At 52.8% G+C, this 11,935-nt stretch overlaps 1 protein-coding gene across 2 annotated transcripts in view; it reads right to left on the reverse strand.

Annotated features, from left to right (window-relative positions):
* LOC110070658 (uncharacterized) overlaps positions 1–10,892 on the reverse strand; it is a 35,965-nt gene extending 25,073 nt beyond the window's left edge. Inside the window, exons 1-4 of one of the 2 annotated variants that reach the window (XM_078381344.1) lie at positions 10,303–10,892; positions 8,868–9,213; positions 6,804–7,001; positions 1,719–4,808 (exon numbers count right to left, since the gene is read on the reverse strand). In XM_078381344.1, coding sequence (XP_078237470.1) covers positions 4,594–4,808; positions 6,804–7,001; positions 8,868–9,213; positions 10,303–10,713 — 1,170 coding nt within the window. In that variant the 5' untranslated portion in view covers positions 10,714–10,892 and the 3' untranslated portion in view covers positions 1,719–4,593. Of the gene's footprint in view, positions 1–1,718; positions 4,809–6,803; positions 7,002–8,867; positions 9,214–10,302 lie in introns of those variants that run through there. The other variant, XM_078381347.1, reaches the window with a different exon arrangement.
* Positions 10,893–11,935: the final 1,043 nt, after the last annotated feature.

The raw sequence follows: 11,935 nt of genomic DNA on the forward strand, positions 1-11,935 counted from the left end.
TTGACAGTGTCTTAAAAGGCAGAGACATCACCTTGCCAACAAAAGTCCACATCGTCAAAATTATGGTTTTTCCAGTAGCCATGTATGGAAATGAGACCTGGACGATAAAGAAGGCTGACCGCCGAAGAATTGAGGCTTTTGAATTGTGGCACTGGAGGAGGCTCTTGAGAATCCCCTGGACTGCAAGGAGAACAAACCTCTCCATTCTAAAGGAAATCAACCCTGAGTGCTCACTGGAAGGACAGATCCTGAAGCTGAGGCTCCAGTACTTTGGCCATCTCATGAGAAGAGAAGACTCCTTGGAAAAGACGCCGATGTTGGGAAAGTGTGAAGGCAAGAGGAGAAAGGGACGACAGAGGAGATGGCTGGACAGGGTCATCGAAGCGACCAAGATGAATTTGACTCAACTCTGGGAGGCAGTGGAAGAGAAGAGGGCCTGGCGTGCTCTGGTCCATGGGGTCACGAGGAGTCGGACATGACGAAACGACTGAACAACCACTACTACCTCATAAGGCTGTTGCACGAATGAAAGGTGGGCTGTTGGGGGGGGGGAGAGGAATGAGATAAAACCTGCAAAGTATAAACTATTAAGGATTAAAGGAGTAGCTGAGACACCCCCCCCCCAAAAAGGAAAAATGCTCCACTTTTGGATCGGGGCCAGGGAGGCAAAGGGGCTGGTGGGCTGATGGGCCCAGCAAGGACGATCTTGGGCCCCAGGGAGAGGATTGCAGGCCCTCTTAGCTGTGCAGAGGAAGGAGCTTGGGGGGGGGGCACAGCCAGTGGGGGTGGAACTCCAGACACCCACTTTCAGTTTCCGTTTTCGCTGCTTTTTGCTTTCCCTGAAATCTGAAGAAGTGGGTTGTTCCTGGACAAAGCAGTCTTTCCACCTGCTTACTCGGAAGGAGGACCTATGGCTGCGATCCTGGGCTGCACCCTTGGGGTGGTTACCAGGGTACGGCTCTCTGCCCATGCTCAGAGGCATCTCCCCATTGGGCTGTCCCAGGGATAGAGGCCAGCATTTGTTTCACGGCAGCCAAGGGGACAGAAGACAGGTGTGCCTCTGAGCATGCACAGTTTCCTTTCCTCCCCCACATCTCTCTTCCCTACCAGAGGTTGGTGGGAAGTCCCAAAAGGGCTTCAAATCCTCTCTTGCCACCTTCTAGCCTTGGAGATGCCACGGCACTGCAGCGGGGAAGATTGGGGGGGGGCTCATCCTGGGGCCAGGCAGGGTCTCTCTCTGCCTGAAAATACCCAGCCCAGTTCCTAGGGTTGTGGTGAGGATGAGCGGGAGGAAGGGACTCGGTGAATCCTCTGAGCTCAGAGGAGGAAAGGGTGGGGGTAAGTATGATGAGTTAGTTGGCCAGAAAGGATGAAGGGGGGATGATGGGAGGGTGAGCCTCTCTGCTAATGTGCAGCACCCAAGCCACTCCCTGCCAGAGAAGAGGATACCCATTGGGTGATGCCCCCATCCCTGGAGATTGTCTCAGCAGGGATTCGAACCCAGGCCTCCACAGTCCTAATCCGTCACTCGATTTGCTGCGCCCCACACCGGGAACCCATTTATAGACCTGCCGGGCAAAGGTGAGAAGCCTGTGCTTCTCTGCAATTCTCCCAGGAAAGGGTCGGTCTGGCAGGAAGCCAGACCGGCCTAGACAAGCATTTCACCTCCGGGTCTAAGTCTAATTCGTTTCATTGAATAATTCCAGGCAACATCGGGCTTCTTTCTTCTACGGGTCTTTATTTCTAAATAGCTTCTAGGGTCTATTTGGATAAAGGATTCCAGAGTTGCTGTAACATCCACACAGTTGCCAGAAACATGGTAGGCGCCTGTCTTTAAATCCAAAAGCCTTACAGTTATGTGTGAAAATGCAGGCCCATAAGTTAAACAAACCCAAAGGTCTTACTGAATATGACAGCCTAAACGCCAGGGAGCCCATATCCAGCCCATATCAACATAGGAGGAGCTGGTCTTTTGTAAAGCCAAGGGCTCTTCACTGCACATTCTGGGCAAAATGCCCCTTACATCCTTTTATTTTACAGGAGGAACACATCTCGACCATCGACTGATGGGGTGGTGCAGCATGTTTTCTTTGCCCATTGCTGTGGGAATTGCCGATAAGCTCAGGGGGAAAAGGGAAGGCCGAGGCAACCATCTCACGGGGTGGGGGACCTGGTATCCTAACAAAAGTTACTCTTAGAGCAAAAGGTTGATAAATGCTGGATACAGTGTTTAATTTCTTTTATGCTCACGGCTCCCGCCTGGCTAGTGCCAGGTCACCCATGAAATACAGTGGTGCCTCGACTTACGAACTTAATTCTTTCCAGAACTTAACTTGAAATGGTTGTAAGTTGAAGGACCATTTGCCATAGGAATGCATTGAAATGCAATCCATCCATTCGAGCCAAAGAAAAAAATCACCAAACAAACACAAACAAAAACACTGCAAAAACCATCGGAAACGCAATTACAGTGGTGCCTCGCTTGACGAGGATAATCCGTTCCAGCAAAATCGCTGTAGAACGAAATTGTCATCAAGCAAAAATAAAAATCCCATTGAAATGCATTGAAAACTGGTCCAATGCGTTCCAATGGGCGAAATACCTCAGCGTCCAGCAAAGATCCTCCATAGGGCGGCCATTTTCCGGTGCCTGTAGAGCAAGGAATCCGTCCTAAAACACAGAAGGCAGCCATTTTACACAGCGGGTGGCCATTTTGAAAGCCCGACAATCAGCTGTTTTGATTGTCGTTAAGCAAAAAATCGGTTCCCGAAGCAGGGAACCGATCATCGTGAAGTGATTTTTCCTATTAAAACATCATTTTGCGACTGCAAAAACTTCATCGTTAAGCGATTTCCTCATCTAACGAGGTAATCGTTGAGTAGGGCACCACTGTAACCCGTTCCAGCTGAAGGGGTGGGAAAAAAAGCAAACAAACCATGCAAGACCCATTGGAAATTTTAAAAACAGCAAAGCAGAAAGCAAATAAACCATGCAAGACCCATCGGAAATGGGCGGGGGAACCAAAAAGCAAACAAACCCTACAAGACCCATTGGAAATGGGGAAAAAAACAAAACCCAAAACCAGAAAAACCCTGCAAGACCCATCACAGCATAGAAACATAAACCCGCCAGCCAGCCCAAAATGTTGCAAAACCCACCCAGAATGGTTTTTTAAAAAGCAGAAAGCAGCACCTTACCTTACCAGGCAGTCCGAAACCTCCTCCAATCGCACACTCTCTGACTGCTGGGGCAAAAGAGCTACAAAGCAGCAGCCTCTTTGCCGACTAACGGTTAGCAATTTAAATTCTCCACCTTTCCCCCCTGCCTTTTTCTGGTTGTAACTCGAAGCTCCGGCTGCAAGTCGAAGCAAAATTTTGCCGAGGCACCACTGTAGTGTATATCAGTGGTCCTCAACCTTAGGCCTCCAGATGTTCTTGGATTACACCTCCCAGAAGCCTTTACCACCACCTCTGCTGGCCAGGACTTCTGGGAGTTGAAGTCCAAGAACATCTGGAGGCCCAAGGATGGGGACCACTGGTGTATATAACTGTGTTTAGGTTCCCTGAAGTTCCAGGGCAGCCCAGGGGTAAAGAAATCAGCTGAAAGATTTAAAGGACTCAGGAACGGGAGGGAGCAAGGATAAGCAGAAAGACTAGGAGTTACTCTGCTTTGAGTGCTCCCCTGCCCTTCGCAATCTTCTAGGTACAATGTGGTGGGTGGGAGGATTCTGGGGAAGTAACGCCCCCCAAAATAAAATTTCCCATCTCTGAAAAGGACAGCAACCCCTAATCTTGTGGGAAAGGCCTGGTGGGAAAAATAACAGCTCCTCTCGTGTTGGTGAAATGCAGAGCAGCCAGATAAGAGCCTCCATATGCCAGCTCCACTCCAGAAGACCTTTCCCCGCCTCCTATTTGTGTGAGGGAGGGGACAAACCCTGTGAGAAGAGGCATGCCGTAGGGAGCCGGGCAGAGCACCGGAGGCCCCCGCGGGACGTTTCCTTCTGCTTGGTGTTTCTGCAAAAGGAGACACGTGATCGCTCTGAATGTGGGAAAGGATGTTTTGTATGGGGGGGGGGGGGGAAGCTTCTCTGCTGCCCAGCTCACTGGTGTTTTATTTCACATTTTCTCATGAGTGACCCGACACTGAAAATTCACCTGCTTGTAATCGGTTGGCTGTCCTTTCCCTTTCATTGCTTATCGTTCTGCGATCCCACATCCTTCTGTGGTGAGTCACCCACTGGGACCGGAGAAGCACAGAAGGAAACCAGAAGGCTGACCCGCCCAAAAAACTCAGCCCCCTCCCACCACACACACACACACACACACACACACACACACACAGAAGTGCACGTGGCCAGCTCTGCCCAGCCAGCCTGAGGCTCCTCCAGGTGGATCTAACCATGCCGAGAAGAACAGGGATGTCTTATGTCTGCCTGACCACTACTAGCGTTCTCTCCAGCTGAAGGTGTATAAATCCCACCCCACCCCACCCCCCAGTCTGCAAGGACAATCCCCATCTGTGTCTTAAAAGCATCCCCTTCTCCTACAAGATGACATCACACAAGAAGGACACGGGGAAGAGCCGGGTCTCCCCTCAGTGATCTTCAGCCAGGACCTTGAGGGCAGCTGCCACGTTAGCCACGGCCACCTCGTTCATCTCACAAGGGTAGAAGCCATCCTTGAGGGTGTAGCGGGTGTGCACGGTCCTCACCACGGCTGGATGGCTCACTTGGTGCTCAGCGTCCACAGAGGTTCCTGGGTTGTCCTTTTGAACAAAGTGCATCACCACCAGGAGGACCTTCTGCTCACCTGGAAGAGGAAGGAGAGGAGCAGCTGTAAGATTACGCCTGGAGGGATTCTAGAGGAAAAGGGTGGACCCCCCAAAAGCTGGACCTGAGGGACCCTTCTAGGGCAGGAGGAGACTCATGCTGATGAGTGAGCCCCTCAGCCCTTTGATGGCCACAAAGGAAATATTTGCAACTATGGGAGAGATTCTAAGTCCTTGACGTGGGGTGACCCACTGGATCATAGACCAGGGGTGCTGTAGGCGAGAGGAGGGAAGTGAAAGCCACAAAATGGACTGTGCCATCCTCAAAACCAAGACTATTTTTTAAATGGAAACACTCCCATATTCCTAACTTGCGGCAGTGAGTCGGAGTGGGTGGTTCACCCAAACCTTCCCTCCCCTCTTTCTTTTTCAAAATCATTTTGAGATCCCAGCTTGGACATCACCTTCCTGTTCATCTTTCTGGACCCACGTCTTGAATCAGGGCCCAGCGGCTGTGAACCTCTCCAGAGGCCTCCTCCACTTGCAGATGTTTGTGAATGGGGACAAGTAGAGAGCCAACACTTTGCTGAGTCACTCCAGGGCCATAAAGACGGATGATGCCTTCTGCCCCAGAGCCTCCTCTTTTATTAAAAGTTTCCTGTCTGTTCCAAACTCAGCTTCCGAAGCTCCCTGGTGAGCCCTTTGGGAGCTGTGAGGCCATGGGGAGCCTTTAAGGTCTGAGAACGGCTGCTGCTGGGAGTTGGGCATTAGAGGCTCCCCTTGCTTCTAATGGTTTCCCGAAGGCTCCCAAAAGCTGAATGCCCTCCTTGGGGAGCCTTGGAAACTGGGGGAAAAGGGGAGGAGGAAGCTTTACAGTGTGAGGCCTGCAGGTGATGAGGTCATCAGCCTTGCAGCCAGAGTGGATTGTCAGTCAGTGCTAATTAGCTTGCATGTCGCCAAGATAGGGAAAGGCTGCTAGCAAAAAGGTGCTTGTTATTTATCCCTTTCCCCCCAAGTTCCACTTCCCTCTGGTCTTATGACAGAGCCCCCTCCAACAGCCTACACCTGCAGGAAGATGAAATATTTCAACGATTATGGGAAATTTGGTGCTTTACTTGCATTTCTGGACTTTTCTCTTTTGGAGAAAGGACCTTTCAATCTGTGTGAAAAGACATTCCCCCCCCCAACTGTTGCTGCTTACAGAAAAACAGGGTTGTTGTAAAGTTTTTTAGTCTTTCAAATCTGCATTTGTACATCTTTATATCCTAGCATAAGGTAAGGGGCTACCAATGCTAAGAGGCCTCCGTGGTCTATTGTTATAAGCTTTTCCCGACTTCTGGCTACTCTGACATTCTGAGATAAGGGTGTCATGGCCTATGAGGAACCAACCTAAGCATATAGGGATTACCAAATTTTAAGGTAAACCTTTGCACTGTGTCAAATTGACTTTTATGCCTTACTTAGCCTTGACAAACAACAGGATAAACTCAGGAGATCTCTTCGATCCAGTTTTGTGCATCTCCGGTAGAGACAGCTTTGGACAAACACTTTGTTTGACACTTTATCTGCAACACTTGATGTTTCGTAACTAACAACCTTTCTAGGCTCCCTGAAAACTGAAAACAGGGAGGCAGGCTGATCTGGGCTTCCATAACCTGTCTGTCTCTTGACCTACATATCATTTCAATAAACTGGATTTTTAATTTTCTTTTCCATGCTGGGCATGCCTTTTTCTCTCCCTCTTACAGGGTTTCTTTGCACTAGGACCCGCCAGAGGACAACAAAACTCCATTTTTCTGCGACAGGGCTAGTCTTTCCACTCTTTCCATAAGGAGCCAAAACTCACTGAGCAGTTGTCAAATGTTTGGATGGGGTGTCTTGATGCCTCAAGAAGATTCCTTTTTGATCAAGGAAGAGAAAATGTGTGGGTATTCATTCCATTCTTCACCCTGAAGTTGCCCTAAGGGTCGGCCAACAGTCTGACAGCCAGAAAGGGACACAAGGTTTACTCCCCACCCTCAGAAGCAGCTACTCACCACTGAGCCCCTCAAGGGCATTTTCGATGTCGGCGCCCATGCGGGAAGCTATGGGGCAGAAGACCAGAAGGGGGTCCTTCGAGGTCTCCTTAAACTTCTCCACCTTCAGGGAGACTCCTTTGTGGGACAGGTGCTCTGAAACACAATTTAGAAACTTCTCCTCAGAGCCACCTGTCTTCCCAGTGATCCGGATCTGGACTGGAAAGGGAATAGAAAGGGGGGGGGGAGGACAAAATCCCATAAACATCTCTCAGCTGAAAGAGAAACGGAGGGGCAGCCTGAATGCCACCCCTTTCCTGAAAAAACCCAGGCTGACCCACAGCTGTGGAGCCTCTGCTGTGGAAGAGACAGACAGAACGGCTGTCCTTGGGGCGAGATATATGTACTAAGTGGCATGTTTTGCCTCTGAATGATGAGGATGATCACACAGCCTGAGTGATGATAATGCTTGTATTGGCTTCTGCTTGGCAATTCCCTCACTCCTGGCTCTTGCCTGTTGGGCTGTGGCTTTCTGCAGGTGGCCCCATCTCCTCGAATTCCTCTGAATGGGCCCAATGCGTTTTGGGTGGCTACCTCCTGCTGGGATACGGCAGGATCTACTTCCTAGCCACTGTGGGGCTGATGCGCTTGTCTTAACTGGAAGTCCGACCCACTTTAGAGCCAAAAAGGTCTGTCTCTCTTCCTGGTAAAAGGGGTTCATTGCTTTGGCCTGACTCTAAGAAATTCCCACACTGATGCAGATCGAGAGAGCGAGACCGAGACGCGTGTGCTCGCCTGAAGACGTTGCCTGAGCTGCCGTCGCCCTGCTTCCTTTTACTATTTGGGCATGTTTCGTTATGTAGTTTTAGTCGTTTATTATTTTACTAGGAATGTCCTGTTTATCCTTTCCCGAGAACCTTAGAAAAAAGTTTGTTACTTTCCTACGTCACTTTTGTCTCTGTGCCTTCAGTTCTTCTCACCCATCCCACCCTGAAATCTCAGGAGATAAGATGGTACAGGACAAGATAGACAAATCCGTAAAAGGAATGCTGATATTTTTAATATTTCCATTCCTTCAGCAAGATCCCAGGACACTTTGCATGGAGGAAATATCGTGTCGTGATGAGGTCAGGACGTCCACAGCTATTCGGAAGCCTTTCGTCCGTGGACACAAATATCCAGGAGAGCCAAAAGCTCCTTTTCAGCCCTCTGGCCCCCACATCACCCCCGCCCCCCCCCACACCCCTCAATGTTAACTGCTCCGGAACAGCTCTCCACAAAATGTTTTGGGCCAGGATCCTCTCTGACAGGGGGAGGGCAGAATGACACAGGCAGCTGGAAAAAGACCCTCTTTCCGTTCAGAAGCAGCCTGGTCTCTCCCAGTGGGGGGAGGAGGAAGCTTGCCCTGGCACTCTGAAGGCACTCCCACTCCACTCCACTCCCCTCCCCTCGCCCCTGCCCCTGCCCCTGCCCTTGCCCCTGCCCCCACTGCACTGCCTGCACAGCATGTTTGTTGCTTGGAGGAAAATTTATTTGATAGTAACTGGGAGGGGAGAGAGGAAGGTAGCAAAAGGAAAGGGAGGGCCAAGAAAGAAAGACAGGAAAGAAAGGAATATGAAGAAGATGAATCCCCCCCCCCTGTGCCTGACCAGAACTGGAACCCAGGAAAAGAGAACTCCAGGCTGAGTCTTACAGGTGTGAAGGGAAGGGAAGAAGAGGGGTAGGGGAGATAGAGGTGGATGGGGGGGCAGGAGAGGATGACACCTGGGCAAGGAGATGCTGGGAACGTCCTTGGCCAAGGACAGGAAGAGCCCAACCAGGCAGGCCACCAGGTCAGCAGCCCAGCATTGGCTTTCAAGGGGGCAGAAGACTCTCTCTTGGTTTTCTGGCCACTTCCTGTGCAAGGTGTTGCTCAAATAACAGGTGGAAACTCTGGAATTTGCTTTTCTGGACTACAACTCCCAGAATCCCCCTCACAGCTCGGGTGAGTGGAGCTCTCTGTTTTTCCCATCACCCCCCCTTCTCATTTTCCCTGAGCTCCCATTGTACTTTGTAATCCCTTCCCCATCCTTAAGATCTGATCACCTTTGGCAGGAAGAGCTGCTCCTCCAAATGGTGAATACCATCTGGTGGTTTGCTCGGCTCCAGAGGCTCCAGGACTCTTCTTGAGCTCCTGCACCTCCTGCTGCAGGTGAGACACTTGTCCCTTCAGCTCTTGCACTGCTTGAAGCAGATGGGACACCTGCTCATCCCTTTCTTGGAACTGTTGCTTCAGCTGTTGATTCTCAGCGGAGAGACGGGACACTTCTCTCTTCAGCTTTTCCACCTCTTGGGGCAGACGGGACGCCTGCTCCTCCTTCCCTCCGTTCTGCAACTTCAGCTGTTCCTTCTCAGCAGAGAGACGGGGCACCCCCTCCTCCTGCTCGAGTACCTGTTATTTTTAATGGAAAGAGAATGTGAGTGCAATACCGCCCCCCCCATCATTGAAGTGGGGAGCAGGATCTTACCCTCTTCGGGAATGACTGAGCAAATGATATCAGGGCTCTGGAGAACCAAAGCAGGCAGGAGGTTCCTCCCCTCTCTCTCGAGCCCACATGTCCTCACCCACTCAGTCCAAGGTGAGTCTTTTCCCGGGACTGGACCATGAGATGACCTCAGGAGGCCCAACCTTCCTCCTCAGGAGGGATGATGCCTCTGATACCTGGCTAAAGGCTGACAACTAGTTATCCTTCAGGGCAAGCTATGTAATACCCTAGCTCCAGTGGTGCCCAGACTCCAGTGGCACAGAGGGAGGCGGAAGAAGAAGAAGAAGGCGCCTCCTTGAAATGGGCCAAGGAGGGCTGCTTTGAACCAGCTGTTTGGGAGAGGAGGGAGAGGGACCTGCCAGGTGGCAAGGAAGGATGGAACCTGGAGCCCCAATGGGAAAAACAGATCCGCTTTTCAGCGGGGGGGGGGGACTCCCAGCGCCACCTTTCCCTTTCCCTTCCCTCTCCGAAATCCCGAGCACGTGCGCTTTGTTCCTAGAAACGCGCAACCTGGCCTGCTGCTTACAGGGGAGGAGGGGGATCCTATTCTGCCCGCCTGGGGTGTGGGTGCGCCCGCATGCGAGGGAGGGGCTCTCTGCAGAGGCTCAGAGGCGCCTCCCCTTTCGGTGGTCCCACGGAGGAAGGCTAACATTGAGTCCGCGGGAGCCACGCCTTGCCCAGCGGGAGGGCAGGAGAGAGCCCGGCCTCTGAGCATGCAGAGAGCGCTATTCGGCCCCGAGTCTCCTCCCCTCTCCCGTAAGCCTTCCCTCCGCCTCGATCAGCTCCCCCCCCCCCCGCGCATTCGGGACAGGCCGGAGCGTGGCCGCGGGGGAGCGAAAGATGATGGCTCGCGCTGCGTGGGACCTCCGGGGGGGGGACTGGAGACCCCGGCCCACCTCTCGGGGCTGTTGGGAGGATCGGCTGGCGAGCCGTGGGGAGGGGGTTAGAGAAGGCAAGGAAGAGGCAGGGTCGAGAGGGGGCGCCTCTATGCTCACCTCGGGCGCCACGGATCCCGAGCAGCGGCCCCCCATCGCGGGAGGCGCCTCTCGCTCGGGATCGGGGGTCCCTCCGGGTTTTGCTGCTGCCGCTCCTGCTTCCCGGACGGCGGGGTCCCCGGGCGCGGGGCTGGACGTGCCTTGGGCGAAGGGCGCCCCTCCCGGATCGCTCGGCCGCCTCCCTCCGTCCCCGCAGCCGCCCCCGCCAGACTCCGGCCGGGGCCTCTCCTCGGGCGGATCCAGAGACGAGGCGGGGGGCGGCGGGGACGGACCAGGCTGGCCGGAGACCCCCTCCCCGTCGAGGCGTTCGCTCTTGACCGGCGGTTCCCCCTCCATCCGGGAGGCTCCCGTGCGGGCAGTCGGTGCGGGGTCGCCCCTCCGGATCGAGCCCCCGGGGGAGCGCTTGCTCATGGAGGAGGTCCCCCCCCAAAGAACGACGGAGAGAAGCGAAAGCGAAAGCGATGCGTGCAAACGACCCTTGTCCCTTCCGGGCCCGCCTCTCTCCCGGCAGGAAAGGCAGGCGGCCGTGTCCCTCCCCCCCCCGGGGGTCTTGGAGGCGGAGGCCGTTGAGGGCTCCCATTGCCCGTTCAAGGCGGACCCCCCTTCCCCCCCCGCGATCCACCCGTCGCTGTGGATCCCCTCGCAGATTCCACTGGGGATCTCGCCGTGTCCCCACCCGCGGCCCCCGCGCTCAGCCGGGCCGTCGCCGCTGCAGAGGGAGCGCCGGGGAGGCGGAAGCCCCGTCCAGGGAAGGGAAGGCAGGAGGCGGCCGGCGGCCACGGCCGGAGGAGGGGGCGCGGGGGTCGGTGACCCCCCCCGCCGCCGCAAAGGCCACTCTGAGCGGTTTACGCTCAACGGGACAAGAACACATAAACTATAAAAACATCAAATCCATCAGAAGTTACAACATTCAGCAAATGATAGAGTACATAATTATACAAAATCAAAACGACAAACATACACAGTAAATAAAACCAACGAACATAACATAATTTCAAAGGCAAGGTGGTGGAACAAACGAAAGACTAGAAAGTGCAGCTGCCTTACTCCGATGGCTGGGAAAGCCAGGATCTTTTAAAAGTTCTTCTGGTCAGTGTGGATACTTACTTACTTATTTACTTATTTACTTACTTACTTAGTTACTTAGTTACTTAGTTACTTAGTTAGTTACTTAGTTACAGTTACTTACTTACTTACTTACTTACTTACTTACTTACTTACTTACTTACTTACTTATTTATTTATTTATTTATTGGGTGGATAGGCTGCCATACACAACTCAGGGTGGTTTACAACAGGATGAAAACACAATAGACTTAGATTAAAACGAGCAAAAGGCACTCAAACAGAAAACTCCCAAGCGGCGTAACCTACAAAATAAAATGTGGAATGAGAGGGGTCTAACAAACAAAGCAGCAGGAAAAAAGCCTTGCTTAAAAAAAAGGGAGGGATCCTCTGTGTAAAGCAGTGCTTTGAAATGGTTTTTAAATGTGGGGAGGGAGGGGGTCTGGCGCAGCTCCACTGCCTGTGGTTTCCAAAGGGACCACCTTTGCACCACGGCAGGGAAGGCCCCGCTTCTGGTGCGCGACTTCCTCCCCTCGTTTGGCCTGGCATCCAGAGGAGCCGCACCTGG

This window comes from Pogona vitticeps, chromosome 1 (genome assembly GCF_051106095.1).
Source record: "Pogona vitticeps strain Pit_001003342236 chromosome 1, PviZW2.1, whole genome shotgun sequence".
NCBI lineage: Eukaryota > Metazoa > Chordata > Lepidosauria > Squamata > Agamidae > Pogona > Pogona vitticeps.